The sequence below is a fragment of the Tachyglossus aculeatus genome, chromosome 17 (genome assembly GCF_015852505.1).
Source record: "Tachyglossus aculeatus isolate mTacAcu1 chromosome 17, mTacAcu1.pri, whole genome shotgun sequence".
In the NCBI taxonomy this organism is placed as follows: Eukaryota; Metazoa; Chordata; class Mammalia; order Monotremata; family Tachyglossidae; genus Tachyglossus; species Tachyglossus aculeatus.
This window is the reverse complement of record NC_052082.1, coordinates 15986022-16005221: the sequence shown is the minus strand read 5'-3', so window position 1 is coordinate 16005221 and position 19200 is coordinate 15986022. Positions and strand designations below refer to the sequence as shown.

Genomic DNA, 19200 nt, shown 5'->3' with positions numbered 1-19200 from the left:
GTTTATGCTAAATGGTGAAATGAGTTCAAATAATTTTCTTAAATCTGCTCTTTTCTTAGCTGGAGAACGATCTTAACAAGAAGCCCGAAAAAGGACTGAATGGAATCCGGTATGCTAAGGCAAAGCAAAATTGAATAATATCTCCCTCCCAATTTGTTGAAGCCTACTTTGAGCCGCTATTTTCACATAAGGCGGGCCAGATAGTAGCTTTTCCTGACATGACATTACACATTTCTGTGTCAGTGGCTAATTCCAACATTTGACTTGCCTGTTCTGCTGGTTCTTACCCTAGGGGCCTCCCCAGAAAAACAATGGGAAGGGGAGTTGTGCCTATTGCTTAGCTAAACTCTGTGAGGAAACTCTCCTCAGCTATGCTCTTGACTCGTTTTGGATTACTGAGTGGATTTTTTTACTTCACTGATAGATGTCTCTCTCCTCGACCCCCTCCAATCTGGCTACCGTCTCCTACATGACACCGAAACTGCTCTCACAAAGGTCACCAATGACCTCTGCTTGCCAAATCCAACGACTCCTACTCTATCCTAATCCTCCTTGACCTCTCAGCTGCCTTGGACACTGTGGACCACCCCCTTCTCCTCAACACGCTATCCAACCTTGGCTTCACAGACTCTGTCCTCTCCTGGTTCTCCTCTTATCTCTCTCGACATTCATTCTCAGTCTCTTTTGCGGGCTCTTCCTCCCCCTCCCATCCCCTTACTGTAGGGGTTCCTCAAGGGTCAGTTCTTGGTCCGCTTCTGTTCTCTATCTACACTCACTCCCTTGGTGAACTCATTCGCCCCCACGGCTTCAACTATCATCTCTGGGCTGATGACACCCAAATCTACATCTCTGCCCCTGCTCGCTCTCCCTCCCTTCAGGCTCGTGTCTCCTCCTGCCTTCAAGACACCTTCATCTGGATGTCTGCCCGCCATCCAAAACTCAACATATCCAAGACTGAACTCCTTATCTTCCCTCCCAAACTCTGCCCTCTCCCTGACTTACCCATCACTGTTGATGGCACTACCATCCTTCCCGTCTCACAAGCCCGCAACCTTGGTGTCATCCTCAACTCCGCTGTCTTGTTCATCCCTCACATCCAATCCGTCACCAAAAACTGCCAGTCTCTCCTCTGCAACATAGCCAAGATCCGCCCTTTCCTCTTCATCCAAACCGCTACCCCGCTGGTTCAGTCTCTCATCCTGTCCCGACTGAATTACTGCATCAGCCTCCTCTCTGATCTCTCATCCTCCTGTCTCTCCCCACTTCAATCTATACTTCACTCTGCTGCCCGGATCATCTTTGTGCAGAAACGCTCTGGACATGTTACTCCCCTCCTCAAAAATCTCCAGTGGCTACCAGTCAACCTACGCATCAGGCAAAAACTCCTCACCGTCGGCTTCAAGGCTGTCCATCACCTTGCCCCCTCCTACCTCACCTCCCTTCTTTCCTTCTCCAGCCCAGCCTGCACCCTCCGCTCCTCTGCCGCTAACCTCCTCACTGTCCCTCATTCTCGCCTGTCCCACTGTCGACCCCCGGCCCACGTCCTCCCCCTGGCCTGGAATGGCCTCCCTCCGCACATCTGCCCAGCTAGCTCTCTTCCTCCCTTCAAAGCCCTACTGAAAGCTCACCTCCTCCAGGAGGCCTTTCCAGACTGAGCCCCCTCCTTCCTCTCCCTCTCCCCATCCCCCCGCCCTACCTCCTTCCCCTCCCCACAGCACCTGTATATATGTTTGTACAGATTTATTACTCTATTTATTTTACTTGTACATATTTACTATTCTATTTATTTTGTTAATACATTTTGTTTTGTGGTCTGTCACCCCCTTCTAGACTGTGAGCCCGTTGTTGGGTAGAGACAGTCTCTATATGTTGCCAACTTGTACTTCCCAAGTGCTTAGTACAGTGCTCTGCACACAGCAAGCGCTCAATAAATATGATTGAATGAATGAATGAATGTCCACTCAATCATTATGGGGGGATGAAATGAAAGGAACTTACTTGATGATGGATGGTGACAATTTAAATTTTATTTGTAAATATTTTTAGTCTAGAACACTTCAATATTTATGATATTTAACAGTGAAAGTGTGGACTTTTGAAACTTTGAAGAATGCCTTCCAGATGCTCTATTTAAAAAGTATGAAAAATAGAATTTGTTGATCGAGCTCTCTGTATTAAAAAAATATTTTCATGCTGTTATAATGCCAAGGAACCCGAAGCAAAGTGTTGGGACTATGACATTTGCCGACACTACAGAGTAGCAAATGAGTCTGAAAACAGGCCCTCGATAGTTATGATTGGAATTTGGAAAGAAAATCTGTATCCTATGTTGACCGACTTAAATCAGTCAGTGGTACTTTTCTGCTTACTGTGTGCAGAGCACTGTAACAAGCTCTTGGGAGAATACAAATCAAGTTAGTAGATACAATCCCTACCCATGAGGATCTTAACGTAGAGGAGGAGACAGACATTAAAATAAATTACAGACAGGGGAAATGGTAGAAAATAAGAATATGTACATAAGTGCTGTGGGGTTGAGGTGACTATCAAAGTGCTTAAGTCATACAGATCCTAGTGCAAAGGCTTCAAAGAAAGGATGGCAAATAGAGGGGAAATGATGGCTTAATCAGGGAGCATCTCTTGGAGGAGATATGTTAGTAGGATTTTGAAGGTGGGGACAGTGGTGAAGTGTCAGATATATGAAGGGCAGGGAGGATATAGGCAAGGGGTCAGACAGATGAGATCGAGGAACAATGAGTAGATTGGTGTTAGAGGAGTGAAGTGTGGGAGTTGGATAGTAGTAGATCAGGGAATAAGGTGAGGGGAGAACTGACTTAAACCTAACGGAAAGGAGTTTCTGTTTATTAATAATAGTAATAACAATAATGGCATTTATTTAGCACTTACTATGTGCACAGCACTGTTCTTAGCACTGGGGAGGTTACAAGTTGATCAGGTTGTCCCACAAGGGTCTCACAGTCTTAATCCCCATTTTACAGATGAGGTAGCTGAGGCCCAGAGAAGTAAAGTGACTTGCCCAAAGTCACACAGCTGACAATTGACAGAGCCGGGATTTGAACCCGCAACCTCTGACTCCAAAGCCCGTGCTCTTTCCACTGAGCCACGCTGTTTAATGCAAGGATGGGTGGGAAACCAATGAGGATTTTGAGGAGTGGAAAGACTTACGGTTTTTAGAAAAACGATCTGGTATGGACTAGAAAAGGGAAGTCAGTGAGGTGGTTCTTGCAGTAGTCAAAGTTGGATAAAAGTGCTTGGATTAGTGTGGTAGCAGTTTAGGTGGAATGGAAGGGGGAGATTCTAGAGATGCTGTGAAGGTGAAACCAACAACAGGATGTAGTGATAGACTGAATGTGCAGGTTGAATGAGAGAAATGAATGGAGGATAACTCCAAGGTTATGGGTTTGAATCGGGGGGATGTCAGAAATATGGGGGAGGAAAGGGTTTGGGTAGAAAGGTGAGGTGTTCTGTTTTGGACCTGTTAAGTTTGAAGTGTTGTCAAGACATCCAAGGAGAGATGTCCTGAAGGCAGGTGGAAATACAAGACTGCAGAGAAAGGGAGAGATCAGGACTGGGGAGGTTGATTTGGGAATCATCGTCATAGAGGTGATAGTTGAAGCTGTGGGGTCGAATGAGTTCTCCAAGGGAGTGGGTGTAAATGTAGAGTAAAAGGGGGCCCAGAACTGAGCCTTGTTAGATGGTGGGAGGCGGGGATGAAACCCATGAAAGAGAGACTGAGAAGGAGCAGCCAGAGAGGAGGACAGTGTCAGTGATGATCAATTGAATAAAGCTAAAGTTAGTGTTTCCAGGAGAAGGGGTGGTTAAGGAGAATTAGGAGTAGAGGCCATTGGATTTGGCAAGAAAGTGGTCATTGGTGACCTTTATTCACCTCTCCTCCAGTCCCACAGCACTTATGTGTGTATCTATAATTTATATTAATGTGTGTCTTCCCCTCTAGAGTCCTCATTGTGGGCAGGGAATTTGTCTACCAGCTCTGTTGTATTGTACTCTCCCAAGCACTTAGAGTGCTCTACACTCAGTAAGCACTCAAATATGATCGATTACAGGAGGCAGTTTCTATGGAGTGGAGGGGGCTGAAGGCAGGATGTCAAGGAAAGAATTGGAGGAGAGAAAATGGAGACAGCGGGTGTAGAGAACTCCCTCAAAGTTTGGAAAGGAATAGTAGGAGGTAAATGGGGTTGAGGGAAGGGCTTTTTTTTCTCTTAGGAGAGAGACTATATGGGCATGGTTTGAAAACAGTGGGTAAGGAAACATAGAAGGTGAACAGTTAAAGATGGTGGTTCAAGAAGGAAGGAGGGAAGGGGTAAGTGTTTTAATAATATAAAAAAGGATGGGGTCAAAGGCACAGGTGAAGGAGGTAGGTTTTAAGAAGAGGCAAGAGATCTCGGTCTTGAGAAACTGCTGGGAAAGATGGAAGAGTCCGAGAAGGGGCAGAAGGAGGGTGGGGCAGGAAGAGGATAGGATTAGAGAGGGGCAGGAGAGCTTTTAGGGAGATCATGCCTGATAATTTCAATTTTTTCAATGAAATAATTGGCACGGTCATTAGGAGCAAGAAGAGGAGGAGGAGGTGGGGCGGTACTGGGTTTGAGGAGGGAGTTAAAAAGTAATCTGAAACAGATGGTGCAGGTAATGGGAGTGAGAGTCAAAGATGGGGGAGACAGCAGAGTTATAGCAGATGAAGATCAGTTTGAGGTGGATGTGATCTATTTGATATCTGGATTTCCGCCAGCAACTCTCTACAGCCCAAACACAAGAGCAGAGGATTTGTACTGTGGGGGTGATCCAGGGCTGTAGGTTGGTGATATTAAATTGACAGAGGGACAGGGGAGTGAGGGAGTTGAGCTTGGTGGAGAGGACAGGGTTGAGGGTGTGGATCTGTGAGTTGAGAAAGGGTGTCCAACCTCATTGCCTTGTATCTACTCCAGTGCTCAGAACAGTGCTTTGCGCATAGTAAGCGCTTAACAAATACCATTATTATTATTATTATTATTATTAATAAGTTGGGTACGGAGAGTGAATGGGGTGTGATGACTTTGGAAAATTGGCGGGGATTGACAAATCGAAGTCTCTGTAGGGAGAAAGGACAATTTCGTTGGGAGAGAAAGCAGGTGAGGAGGTTGTGCTTGGAGAATGGAATTTCAGAGTTCATGACAATAATTACAACTTTTTTAAGGCTTTCTAACAAACCTGTACAATATATTTACTACGAATGCCAGAATAGCTGCTGGCTCATTAAGGGCAGGGAACAAGCGCTTAGTACAGTGCTCTGCACACAGTAAGCGCTCAATAAATACGATTGAATGAACATGACTGCTAATTCTTTGTGGGCAGGGAATGTGTCTGTTATTCTGTTATGCTGTCCTCTCCCAAGAGCTTAGTACAGTGATCTGCACACAGTGCGTGCACAATAAATACAATTGACTAATTCTGTTGTACTCTCCTAAATGCTTAGTATAGTACTCTGCGCAAAGTAAGCACTCAATAAATTCATTCATTCAATCGTACTTATTGAGTGATTACTGTGTGCAGAGCACTGTACTAAGCGCTTACCATCAAATACCATTGATAGATTGATACAGACAGTAGAGATGATGAGATGGAGCAAGCGGCCAAGTTGGGGTGAGCGGAGTTGAGGAATGAGAGGCAGTGGGAAGACCGTCTGAACATTCTTGTGGATATTGAAGTCCCCGATGATTGGTGTAGGAACCGAGAGAATGCAAAAATTATTATTTTATTTTTGAAGAATGCAAGTAGCATGCATGACCTGGTGGCAAGAGCACAGGCTTGGGAGTCAAAGGACTTGGGTTCTAATCCCGGATCTGCCACTTGTATGCTGTGTGACCTTGGACGAGTCACTTTTCTGTGCCTCAGTTACCTCATCTGTAAAGTAGGGATTAAGAGTGTGAAGCTTATATGGGACAGGGACCTTGTCCAACCTGAATACCTTGTATCTATCCCAGAGCTTAGAACAGTGCTTGGCACATAGTGCATAACAAATACTATGATAATAATAATAATTATTATTATAGTATTATTATCATTATTATTATCATTGTTTCACTGCAGAATATATTTTGAGGAGAAATCTCTTCCAAAAATTATGCAGAGCAGCCTGGGCTGCCTTTGCTGCCTAATTTTGCTGATGTCTAAAAAATTATCTAGCCTAACAAATTATATATATATATATGTGTATATATATATATGTACTATATATTTAACCAAAAGTTATTGTTTAATCTTCCAGATTTATAAATGCTATGGATAAGCCTCTCAATATCACAGTGGCTGGAAGCAATTTTCCAAACGTGCTTCCCCGTAATGCCAGTGGATATGAATTCTTTCCTTCTGGTGTGTAAGTACGGTTTTTTCTTTTTCTTTAAAATCCATACCTCCCAATGGAGTAAGAATGGCTTTGGCCAGCTTGCTTTAAAACCATTTAAAGACTCCGACAGTGACAGTATTGTCTTATAAATGTTGTGCTTTCCATAGGAAGACCGTCATGATTAATAATGGAGACTGCAATGGCAAAACTAGAAAATTGAAATTTGGCAGTGCACGTTCCCTGGTGGTGACAAAGGTTGAGTATTACATGCATACATAGATATATAACATAAATACTGTTCTCAATGTGATTAGCCATAGTATTCAAAGCATTCCATTGGCCGAGGATTAAGTGCAGTAACAGAGCGGAGGGTATATTTTAATATAGTCTTTAATTCAACATTTTGTCTGCTATAAAAGGATTATTGTGAATCAATGCTTAAGTCTTATTTTGAAGCTAAAACCCAAAACAAGTAGCTTCTTGCTTTTCAGTTAAAATCATGACCAGGCCAAAATATTTTGGAGCCAGTGGGCTGAGTAGAAGGTAACTGAACTATGAGGTGAAAAAAGAAATTGTAAAGATTAAAGATGTCTCTTGATGAAGAAATGGCCCTGGTTTGCTTCTAAGTTGTCAATACTTAGTCCGTAAATTCAGACTGTTTTGGGAAAAGTCAAATGCATAACCAGAAGTCCTGCTGTGCCTGGCTTCCTGTGGCACTTTGAGCTAATACTAGAAATTGTAAGGATTCGGGTAAAAATACAAAGCTGGGCTTTAGATCAGCCCTGTCCTCAGGGGACCATGAGAAAGCCCTATGTTATTGTGTCCATGGGCTCTCAATCAGTCAATGGCATTTATTGAGCACTTACTATATGCAGAGCACTATGCTAAACTTTTGAGAGAGTGAAACACAACAAAATTAGCAGACACATTCCCTGCTTTCAAAAATAGTTAAGCCCTTTTTCTCAGGGCCAAAGGTTAATCAATCCATCTATCTGAGGGCTGTTAGACATTTTGGGAAGAATATTTATTTATTCAGCCAGTTCCTAGTTGGCCAACACAGCTAAGTAGCCAGGATAATTCTGGTGGGGGTAAGAATGAATGCTCTTCCCTTTGGATTCTAGAAAAAGGGCTCGTTGAACACAAACTCTACACGCACACACACACACACACACACACACACACACACACACACACACACACACACACACACACACACCCCAAACGCCCCCCCCCCCCCCCTTGGTTTGATTGATGGGGCCCCATCACCTTTTCCAGAATCTTTAATCAGTTGGCATTTTTGCCTGTAGAACAGAAGGACTATTGATGCTAAAAAATAATTTCTTTATTGTTTTAGTGTTCGGCTGATGAATTGGTCATATCGGAGTTTGAGGATATCTCACCCAATACAGTCAGCATGTCCTTGCAGATCCCACAGTACTTCCTTCTGACCTGTGGCGAGGTTGTCTTCTCTGTCACTGGACTGGAGTTCTCATATTCACAGGTTTCGTATTAATTTTACATTCATTTGTCACGAATGGTTCATGTGGTCCCATGCTTATTCAGTAGAGAACTTCAAGATTATCATAATGAAATACTTCTAAAAAGCTGTAAACTGTAAGCTCCTTTGTATTTTCCCAAGTACAGTGCTCTGCACAGAGGAAGTGCTCAATAAATATGATTGATGTGCTTTCTAATAACATTTTAGTATGGACAAAAATCCCTGGAGATCAGAAAGTTCTATCCAAGTGTTAGTGTCTATATCTGTGCCTGTCTCATCCCAATTCTCTTCCTTGCCCTATTCCTCCACCAACGCGCCCCCACCCAAAAAAACCAAAATCCAAAACAGCAATTATGTGAATAAGAAAACAATGTCAGGGTATTTTGACATATGAATAGCATATTTACACTCAACTCTCCTAAGAAGAATTGCATCTTGGACCAAACACTCTGAGAGATTCAGGGAATGTTCTTCTGAAATTTCATGTTGATATGACGAGAACATGTCAGTCAACGGAAAAGTTTGTGTGTGTCTTGTGCGTACTACAATATGGTTTTTTTTTTCTGTATTATGGGGTTCAAGAACTTAAACCCAGCAGTGGTATTTGAGTGCTTACTGTGTGTAGAGCACTATACTAAGTGTTTGTTAGAGTACAAAACAATAGAGTTAGTAGACACATTTTTTGCCTGCAACTAGCTTACATTCTAGAGTGGGAGGCAGACAATAGATGTAAATAAATTATGGATATGTGCATAAGTGCTGTGGGCCTGACAGTGAAGTGAATACCAAGTGCATAGGTGACACAGAAGGGAGAGGGAGCTGGGGAAAAAGGCTTAATCGGGGAAGTCCTCTTGGAGGAGGTGTGATTTTGGCGTATATGGAGGGGGAGGGAATTCCAGACCAGAGAGAACATTCTTGGAGAACTGAGTGCTTTCAAACATTCTGGTATTTTTATCATCTCTCCTCTTCCCAAAATCCCAATTCCCACTCTCAGACTTGGATCAATCCTAATTCAGACTCTCCTCCAAAAATTTCTTCCTCTTAAATGTTTAATGTCACACTAATCACTTAAGCAGTCAGTAGTATTTAATAATAATAATAATGGCATTTATTAAGCGCTTACTATGTACAAAGCATTGTTCTAAGCGCTGGGGAGGTTACAAGGTGATCAGGTTGTCCCACGGGGGGCTCGCAGTCTTCATCCCCATTTTACAGATGAGGTAACTGAGGCACAGAGAAGTTAAGTGACTTGCCCAAAGTCACACAGCTGACAATTGGCAGAGCCGGGGTTTGAACCCATGACCTCTGACTCCAAAGCCCATGCTCTTTCCATTGAGCCACGTTGCTTCTCTGAGCCATGTTGCTTCTCTGAGTATTACGTACAGGTCATTGGGCTAAACCCTTGGGAGAGTTCAGTAGGGTTAGTAAACATGATCCCTACCCTCAAGGAGTTTACAATCTCATAGGGAAGACACATACTAAAATTTATAGCTGGAAGAAAGAAAAAGGGATATATTCATAAGTTAGTACTATCTAATAATAGGGTATTTCCCCTCACTGCTAACAGTAATTGGAAATTTAGGAGAGAAGAGGAGTGCAATTTTGTCACATTGAGCGTGAAGTACTGGCTGGATTCCATATAGAGGTATCCTGAAGACAGGAGGAGAAAGAGGTTGGGGCTAATGAGCTACGTGTGGGAGTCCAACTAGAGGTGGTAGTTGAAGCCTTGGGAGTGGATAAGCTCCTCAAGGGAGTGTTTTTTAGAGCCTAGAAGAGGATCTAGAACAGAGCATTAAAGGACATGCACAGTTGAGGAGTGAGAGAAAGAACATCAGGAGAGCAATTTCAGAAAAACCCAGGTTCGGTTGTGTTTATAGGAGAAGGGAGTGGTCCACAGTGTCAAAAGAAGCAGAAAAGCAGTATAGTCTAGTTGGATAGAGCACTGGCCTGGGACACAGAAGGACCTGGATTGTAATACCGATTCCACCACTTGTCTGCTGTGTGACCTTGGACAAGTCACATAACTTCCCTCATCCTTAAAATGGGGATAAAGACTGAACCCCATGTGGGACATGGACTTTGTCCTACTCGATTAGCTTGTGTCTACCCCAGTGCTTAGTACAGTGCCTCGCACTTAGTAAGCGCTTATCAAATACCGTGGGGGGGAAAAAAAGCAACTTTGCAGCCACAGAGGATTAGAAAGGAAGTTTAGTCGGTTGGATTTGGCAAAAAGGTTATTGGTGCCCTTGGACTGAAGAGCTTGGAAGCTGAATGGTGGCAGGGTGTGGGGGTGGGGGGGGCAGGAACTGGAGGCGGTGGGGATGCATGCAATGCGTTTAAAGAGTTTGCACAGGAACAAGAGGTGAGAGATGGGCTAGTTGGAAAGGGCAGAAGGATCCAGAGAAGGTTTTTTGAGGAATCGGGGACATGTGGACAGGATTGAAATCATCATAGAGCGAGCAACAGAAAATGGCTGTCAGAGGGAAGAAAAAGTTGATGCAAGGGTTTTTAGAAGGTGAGAAAGAATGGGCCTAGAACAAGGGAAGGTGGAAGCCAGAAACCCATGCCTTTACTCCTGGTCAGATTTGAATAAATAATAATAATTGTAGCATTAATGATGATAATAATAATGATGGCATTTATTAAGCACGCTTACTATGTGCAAAGCACTGTTCTAAGCGCTGGGGAGGTTACAAGGTGATCAGGTTGTCCCACGGGGGGCTCACAGTCTTAATCCCCATTTTACAGATGAGGTAACCAAGGCCCAGAGAAGTTAAGTGACTTGCCCAAAGTCACACAGCTGACAATTGGCAGAGCCGGCATTAGTTAAGTGCTCACTATGTGCTGAGCACTGTACTAAGCACTGGGGTAGATACAAGACAATCAGATCAAATGCAATTCCCTGCCCACATGGGGCTCTTAGTCTGAAGGAGAACAGGTATTTAATCCCCATTTTCTGGATGAGGACACTGAGGCACAGAGAAGTTCAGGGACTTGCTCAAGGTCATGTAGCAGTCAAGTGACAGCTGTCCCCATAACACCTGTGTAAGGTAGGAAAAGGGGCAAGTAGTATATCCCCATTTTATAGGTGGGGAAACTGAGGTAATAACGTTAAGAGAAGCAGCATGGCTCAGTGGAAGGAGCCCGGGCTTTGGAGTCAGAGGTCACGGGTTCGAATCCCCACTCTGCCACATGTCTGCTGTGTGATCTTGGGCAAGTCACTTAACTTCTCTGGGTCTCGGTTACCTCATCTGTAAAATGGGGATTAAGACTGTGAGCCCCACGTGGGACAACCTGATCAGCCTGTATCCTCCCCAGCGCTTAGAACAGTGCTTTGCACTTAACAAATGCCAATTATTATTATTATTATTAAAGTTAAGTGACTTACCCAAGGTCACATCGCAGGGAGGTGGCTGAGCTGGGACTAGAATCTGGATCCTTGGCCTTTTGGTTCCATGCTTTTCCCACTACATCACACTGGCCTACACCCTTTCCTCCACACGTAAACCTGCTGTTACTGCAGAAACCATTCATTCATTCATTCAATCATATTAAGCGCTTACTGTGTGCAGAGCAGTGTACTAAGCGCTTGGAAAGTACAGTTTGGCAACAGATAGAGACAGTCCCTACCCAACAACGGGCTCACAGTCTAGAAGAGGGAGACAGACAACAAACAAAACAAGTAGACAGGTGTCAATACCATCAACATAGATAAATAGAATTATAGATATATACACATCATTAATAAAATAAATAGAATAATAAATATGTACAAATATACACAAGTGCTGTGGGGAGGGGACAATAAACAGTGACTTTCCCTGCCCACAACGAGCTTACAGTCTAGAGCCCACTGTTGGGTAGGGACTGTCTCTATATGTTGCCAACTTGTACTTCCCAAGCGCTTAGTACAGTGCTCTGCACACAGTAAGCGCTCAATAAATACGATTGATTGATTGATAGAGGCCAGGAGGCACATCAATACAAGTAAATAAAATTACAAATATGTACATAAGTGCTGTGGGGCTGAGAGGGGCGAAGAGCAAAGGGATAAGATACCTCCCTTCGTTATAACAACTGTGTGAATGACAGCAAGAGAGGTTCAGGGAGGAAAATTAATACCTTATTTTCTACTCAGAATTAATTTTTACTGACCCTGGATGCACAGCTGTTGCAACTCTGTGTTAATTGAAAAGCCACCTGATTTTGACATTTTACCCAATTAAGGTTTTCGGTATCTATCCCCAGTGGGGACAAGCTTATGCCAGTCCGTCTTTTCTAAATAGAGAGGAAATTGAGTAAATGAAATGTCTTGTTTCGGCAGGCCCCTTCCAACATGAAGTCCGTGCTTCAGGCCGGTTGGCTGCTGACGGTGGCTGTGGGGAACATCATCGTTCTCATCGTGGCCGGAGCTGGCCAGTTCGGCGAGCAGGTAATCGGCGGCCGGAATAACTCCTTATCGCATAAATTGCTCCAAAGGGCAGCGGCTACTGAGAACCCTAAAACTCACTCTCTCGTCAAGCCGGGTTTGTGCCTGGAGACCTACCCCGTTTCCCTCTTAGCAGATCTGGGGATCTGAGAAGTGTGAGGGGGTCTGAGGAGTCTGCGGGGAGGGAAGGGGTCAGATCCCTTTTAGTTTCATACGGAGAATTGAGTCTGAGGTTTTTTTTTTCCTTTGGGTAAATTCCGCTGCTCTTACCCATATCAATTTGATCTGTTCATTCGATCGTATTTATTAAGCGCATACTGTGTGCAGAGCACTGTACTAAGCGCTTGGGAAAGTACAATACAGCAATAAAGAGTGACAATCCCCACTGTTCCACTGCCCCCTCTAGTTAATCCAGGAAGTTTGGGATTTGAATCCTAAAATCCTAACCATACCACTTAATGAGCCTCCGGCACCAAGACTGACCTCGGTGTCTCTGGCGGAGGCAGTTTGAGTCTTAGCTCCTAATAATGATGATAATTGGTATTTGTTAAGCACTTACTATGTGCTAAGTGCTGAGGTATATTCAAGATAATGAGTTCAGACACAATCCCTGTCAGTCAATCAAGCAATCAAATTTATTGAGCACTTACTGTGTGGAGAGCATTGTACTGAGCACTTGGGAGAGTACAATATTACCTGTCCCACTTGGAGCTCACAGTCTAAGTGGGAAGGAGTGGAATTTAATGCCCATTTTACAGAGGAGGAAACAGAGGCACAGAGAAGTGAAGCGATGTACTCCAGGGCACCCAACAGACAGGTGGCAGAGCCAGGAGTAGAATCCATGTGCCGGTCATGTACTTCTCCGAGGTTTTCATCTATGGGGCCTTCTGGGAGAGAAGCCCTCGACAAGCAACCCTCTGTTAATGCTTCTTTTCAATGTAGCTTATCAAATGAACGGGTCTGGATGGAATGTGGAGGGACTTCTTGACTCTGCCTTCACAGGGACTCAATGGGGCCTCGTGGATAAAGAACACGGACCTTGGAATCAGAGAGCCTGGGGTCTAATCCCTGCTCTGCCTCTTGTCTGCTGTGTGACCTGGGGCAAGTCACTTAAATTCTCTTTGCCTCAGTTTCCTCATCTGTAAAAACTTGTACTTCCCAAGTGCTTAGCACAGTGCTCTGCACACAGTAAGCGCTCAATAAATACGATTGAATGAATGAATGAATTATTAAATCCTACTCTCTCCTTATTAGACTGTGAGCTCCATGTGGGATAGGGACTGTCTACCCCTTAGTACAGTGCTTGACACAGTAAGTGCTTAATTACAAATCCTGCAGTACAGTAATTTTAATGGAATTTTCTACATGTGTATGCCTGGGGAAACCAAATATTGTAACGATACTAATGTAACCTTCTTTTCTCTCTCCTTCCTCCTCATCCCAACGATGCTTAACTTCCTTACTTGCAGTGGGCTGAATATATTCTGTTTGCTGGGCTGCTGCTGGTGGTTTGCGTGATTTTTGCCTTCATGGCTTACTACTACAAGTACGTCAATCCAGCGGAGATTGAGGCCCAATTTGACGAAGATGAGAAGAAGAAGAAGACGCGAGACCTGCAACCGTACAACCAGAATGGGAAACCAAACACACTCTCCCAAACAGCCCTGTAACTATGGGAAACCAAAGAGGAGTGACTGACCGGCAGAACTTGCACAGATGCTAATGCCATAATGAGAAGACAGAAAAACTGGATGTGGGGAATCACATGAACGACCCGATGGTTTTGAGATCTTGTAAACGCTCACGGGTGCCATTCCAGAAAATCACGGTTTTTTAAAGAGCAGAATTGGAAGCATAATTCTAGCAATTATTTTACTGCTTAAAGCACAGATCCAGTTTTTAGGAAGCCCCTAAACTGTATTCCACATGGAAAAGGCCCTCCCATTTGAAGAAATTCAGTGAGATTATTTTTGTATATTAATTTTTTTTTTTACTTGTTGAAAGGGCCTTTTTTCAAGAAACACTCTTGGGGAGACATGTAGCTAATGGCAGGGTCTGTGCAGTGAGGCCAAACACATGTGTTAAGGAATGTCTGAGGGTGGCTTAATCTGATCCCAAAAAATCCTGTTTCCAAATATTTCACCATGTAAACGAATAGCTCCAGGCCTGTGTTGTGTCCCCTCCGCTCTCCCGCTTGGGATGGTACCCCCGGGGGAAGGCCGAAGAGAAAACTGGGACAATCAATTACATTTGGAATAAATCATCCACTCTCAAAAACCAATGCTCAGGTGTGTCTCTGGGGAGGATATGGAGGTTGATGTGGTGTTTCACAGTGCAGTGGGAAAGGGGAAAAGGACCAGTGGGAACCCCCAGTCATTGAGGGACACAGTGCTAGGCCGGATCCCTCTCGGCATCCTAAGTCCACTGGAAGGGCAGCAGCGTTCTGTGCTCAAGGAAGAACCCAAGCTTTCTAAGTGCATCTCTGTGTCCATAAAGACAGGTTCCCAACTGGACGAATTGGAGTATTTGACTTTCTACTGCTTACCTTTTTTTTTTCTCCTTCCCCTTTCCCCCTGTAACCACACAGGTTCTACTCCTTTTAGCAGCCTATAGTGTTTGACTGTTTTGTATCCAAACAAGTCATTCTGGTGACACCATAATAGTGGTGTGTTAGGTTGGATTTTTTTTTTAATGGTATTTGTTAAGCACTTACTATGTGCCAGATACTGGGGTAGATAGTTTGTGCATTAGAGAGCCATTAGGGCTGGGAAAGGAAAAGCAGGGAAGGAGAAATGAGACAAAACTTCAATTGACAGTTAAGATCATGCCTGAAAAACGCAATATCTCCTCTCACCTCCATTTTGTTCCCTCTTAGTGATTCCCTCTCTTTGGATCTGTATTGGGGGTGAGCTGTTGACAATACATCTTTCATTTGAAAAGCACAAAGCTGTTTCATACCTTTTTAATTTTCTCAGTGGTATTTTTTTAAGTGCTTGCTATGTGTCAACTACTGGTCTAAGAACTGGGGTAGAATCAAGTTAATCAGGCCGAATACAGTCCCTGTGTCTCGTGGGGCTCACAGCCTAAATAGGAAGGAGGACAGGAATTGAATCCCCATTTTGCATCTGAGGAAACTGAGGTACAGTTTTCTCAAGTTAAAGTGACTTGCCCAAGGTCACATAGGCAAGTGGAGGAGCTAGGATTAGAACACAGGTCTCCTGTCTCCCAGGCCTGTGTTTTATTCACTAGACCATGCTGCTTCCCATCTGTGCCTCCTTAACTGTAAACAACACTTTTATATACTTAATCCAGTTGGGGAAAAGACTCAGTCTGATGGAAGGTAGTAATAAATATTTCTGAAAGTTCAGAAAGTTAACTACCCCAATCACTTTGACACATTACTATTTCTGTTCCTCACTACATACATCCCTGTGAGGTAGAGCGTAAGGGTTTTATTTCCATTTCACAAATTAGGAAAAGCTGAGGCCCAGAAAGGTGAAATGATTTACTCAGAGTTCTCCAACAGGGTCTGCAAAGTTCGGATGCAAATCCAAATCGTTGGCCACTCAGATCCATCATTTCCACTAGACCAAGTTGCCTCCCACCATGTGATTGACCCCAGGAGTGGTAGTTGGAGTCATTGAAAGTTGCCGGTCAGACTGACTTTTCATAGGGCTAGTGATTATGGGAAATTATTTTTAAGGTACATTTAAATTTAGGTTCCCTACAATTGACCCCTGAGTTGTTCTTTCTAAGTCTGTTTTTGGCAAAGGGAACTGAAAAAATGTAGTTCTGATATAATTTAGGTTAATAATAATAATATAGTATTTGTTAAGCGCTTGCTATGTGCAAAGCACTGTTCTAAGCGCTGAGGGGGAAACAAGGTGATCAGGTTCTCCCACAGTCTTAATCCCCATTTTACAGATGAGGGAACTGAGGCTCAGAGAAGTTAAGTGACTTGCCCAAGGTCACACAGCAGACGTGGCGGAGCTGGAATTTGAACCCATGACCTCTGACTCCAAAGCCCATGCTCTTTCCACTGAGCCATAATAATAACTTTGGTATTAAGCGCTTACTATGTGGCAGAGACTATATTAAGCACTGGGGTAGATACAAGCAAATTGGGTTGGACACAGTCCCTGTCCCACCTGGGGCTTACAGTCTTAATTCCCATTTTACAGATGAGGTAACTAGCCGCAGAGAAGGGAAATGACTTGCCCATGGTCACAGAGCAGGCAGGGGGCAGAGCTTGGATAAGAACCTAGGTCCTTCTGACTCCCAGGACTGTCCTCTATGAACTAGGCTGTGTTCTCTGAAATTTGGAAATATCATGTCATAAGAATAATAATTATGGTACTTAAGTGCTTATTATATGCCAAGTAAATTGAGTTGGACACAGTCCCTGTCATCATCATCATCATCATCATCAATCGTATTTATTGAGCACTTACTGTGTGCAGAGCACTGTACTAAGCGCTTGGGAAGTACAAGTTGGCAACATATACAGTCCCTACCCAACAGTGGGCTCACAGTCTAAAAGGGGGAGACAGAGAACAAAACCAAACATACTAACCACGTGGGGCTCACAGTCTCAATTCCTATTTTACAGATGAGGTAACCGATGCCCAGAGAAGTGAAGTGACTTGCCCAAGATCACGCAGCAGACAAGTGGCGGAGAAATCATGACCTTCCGACTCCCAGGCCTGTGTTCCGTCTACTATGTCCATCTCCTCTATCATCAGTCAAGCACTTTTAGTTGTGGCAGGGAAGGAGGAGAGGCCATGTGGAAAGAGGATGGCATCCGGAGTCACAAATCCCAGGTTCTAGATAGGACACAGGCCTGGGGATTGGAAGGTCATGGGTCCTAATCCCAGCTCCGCCACCTGTCTGCTTGTCGCTTCACTTCTCTGGGCCTCAGTTACCTCATCTGTAAAATGGGGATTGAGACTGTGAGCCCCACGTGAGATAGGGACTGTCCAACCCAATTTTCTTGTATCCACACCAGCGCTTAGAACAGTGCCTTGCACATAGTAAGTGCTTAACAAATACCATAATAATTATTATTATTTTGCCACTGGCTTGCTGTGGGCCTTTTGACAAGTCACTTAACCTCTCTGTGACTCAGTCTCCTTTTCTGTAAAATAGGGATAAGAAAAATACATTCATTGTCGTATTAAGTGCTTACTGTGTGCAGAGCACTGTACTAAGCGCTTGGGAAGTACAAGTTGGCAGCATATAGAGACGGTCCCTACCCAATAATGGGCTCACAGTCTAGAAGGGGGAGACAGACAACAAAACAAATTAACAAAATAAAATAAATAGAATAAATATGTACAAGTAAAATAAATAGAGTAATAAATATGTACAAACATATATACATATATACAGGTGCTGTGGGGAGGGGAAGGAGGTAAGAAGGGGGGGATGGGGAGGGGGAGGAGGGGGAGAGGAAGGAGGGGGCTCAGTGTGGGAAGGCCTCCTGGAGGAATTGAGCTCTCAGTAGGGCTTTGAAGGTAGGAAGAGAGCTAGCTGGGCGGATGTGCGGAAGGAAGGCATTCCAGGCCAGGGGGATGACATAGGCCGGGGGTCGATGGCGGGACAGGTGAGAATGAGGCACGGTGAGGAGATTAGCGGCAGAGGAGTGGAGGGTGCGGGCTGGGCTGGAGAAGGAAAGAAGGGAGGTGAGGTAGGAGGGGGTGAGGTGATGGACGGCCTTGAAGTCGAGGGTGAGGAGTTTTTGCCTGATGCATAGGTTGATTGGTAGCCACTGGAGACTTTTGAGGAGGGGAGTAACATGCCCAGAGCGTTTCTGAACAAAGACAATCCGGGCAGCGGCGTGAAGTATGGATTGAAGTGGGGAGAGACAGGAGGATGGGAGATCAGAGAGGAGGCTGATACAGTAATCCAGTCGGGATAGGATGACATCCGGAGTCACAAATCCCAGGTTCTAGATAGGACACGGGCCTGGGGGTTGGACGGTCATGGGTCCTAACCCCAGCTCCGCCACTTGTCTGCTTGTCACTTCACTTCTCTGGGCCTCAGTTACCTCATTTGTAAAATGGGGATTGAGACTGTGAGCCCCGCGTGGGACAGGGACTATCCAACCCAATTTGCTTGTATCCTCACCAGCGCTTAGAACAGTGCCTTGCACATAGTAAGTGCTTAACAAATACCATAATTATTATTATTATTTTGCCACTGGTTGCTGTGGGCCTTTCGACAAGTCACTTAACCCCTCTGTGACTGTTTCCTTCTCTGTAAAATGGGGATAAGAAAAATACATTCCCTCCCTGTTGGATTGTGAGTATCATAGAGGTCAGAGCCGGGGTCTGATCTGCTTATCTTGCATCTCCCTCGGTAACACAGTTGTAAGAACTTGACAAATGCCGCGAGCCCCCCGGAAGGCCTAGGGGATTGCCAGGAATCCTCGGAAGGCCTAGGGGATTGCCAGGAATCCTCTCTCCTATGCAGATTAATGCTTTATTGTGTCTGTATTAACGGCAGGGAACGTGTCTGCTAATTCTGTTGTATTGTACTCTCCCAAGCGCTTAGTTCAGGGCTCTGAACATGGTAAATGCTCAAATACGATTGATTGATGGATTGCCCGGGATGTAGCCATTCCCTGAATTTGGGAAAGTTCAAATGGATACTGACGTCCAACCACAAGGTGGCAGATGGGACTAACATTGTAGAAAAGGTTATTTTAGCTGGCCTTACTTTGTGCAGCACAGGGTAGGTTTCTCTGAGTTTTCCTGTTTGCATTAGGGCTTACAGGCCCTTCTTGCCAGCCGGACGGTCTCTGAAGACAATCTCATCAAAACACATGACGGTCAGCTAAAAACTTAGAGAAGCAGCGTGGCCTCGTAGACCTGAAAGTCAGAAGGACCTGGGTTCTAATTCTGATGCCGCCCT

The 19200-nt window shown here is 44.4% G+C and overlaps 1 protein-coding gene across 2 annotated transcripts in view; it reads left to right on the top strand.

The window, feature by feature from the left end:
- Window positions 1-14588, top strand: part of SLC15A1 (solute carrier family 15 member 1) — a 59224-nt gene extending 44636 nt beyond the window's left edge. For both annotated transcript variants that reach the window (XM_038759136.1, XM_038759137.1), the window contains exons 18-23: window positions 60-109; window positions 6284-6391; window positions 6529-6616; window positions 7716-7862; window positions 12184-12291; window positions 13758-14588. In XM_038759136.1, the coding sequence (XP_038615064.1) occupies window positions 60-109; window positions 6284-6391; window positions 6529-6616; window positions 7716-7862; window positions 12184-12291; window positions 13758-13958 (702 nt within the window). In that variant the 3' untranslated portion in view covers window positions 13959-14588. The remainder of the gene's footprint in view (window positions 1-59; window positions 110-6283; window positions 6392-6528; window positions 6617-7715; window positions 7863-12183; window positions 12292-13757) is intronic.
- The last annotated feature ends 4612 nt before the right edge of the window (window positions 14589-19200 follow it).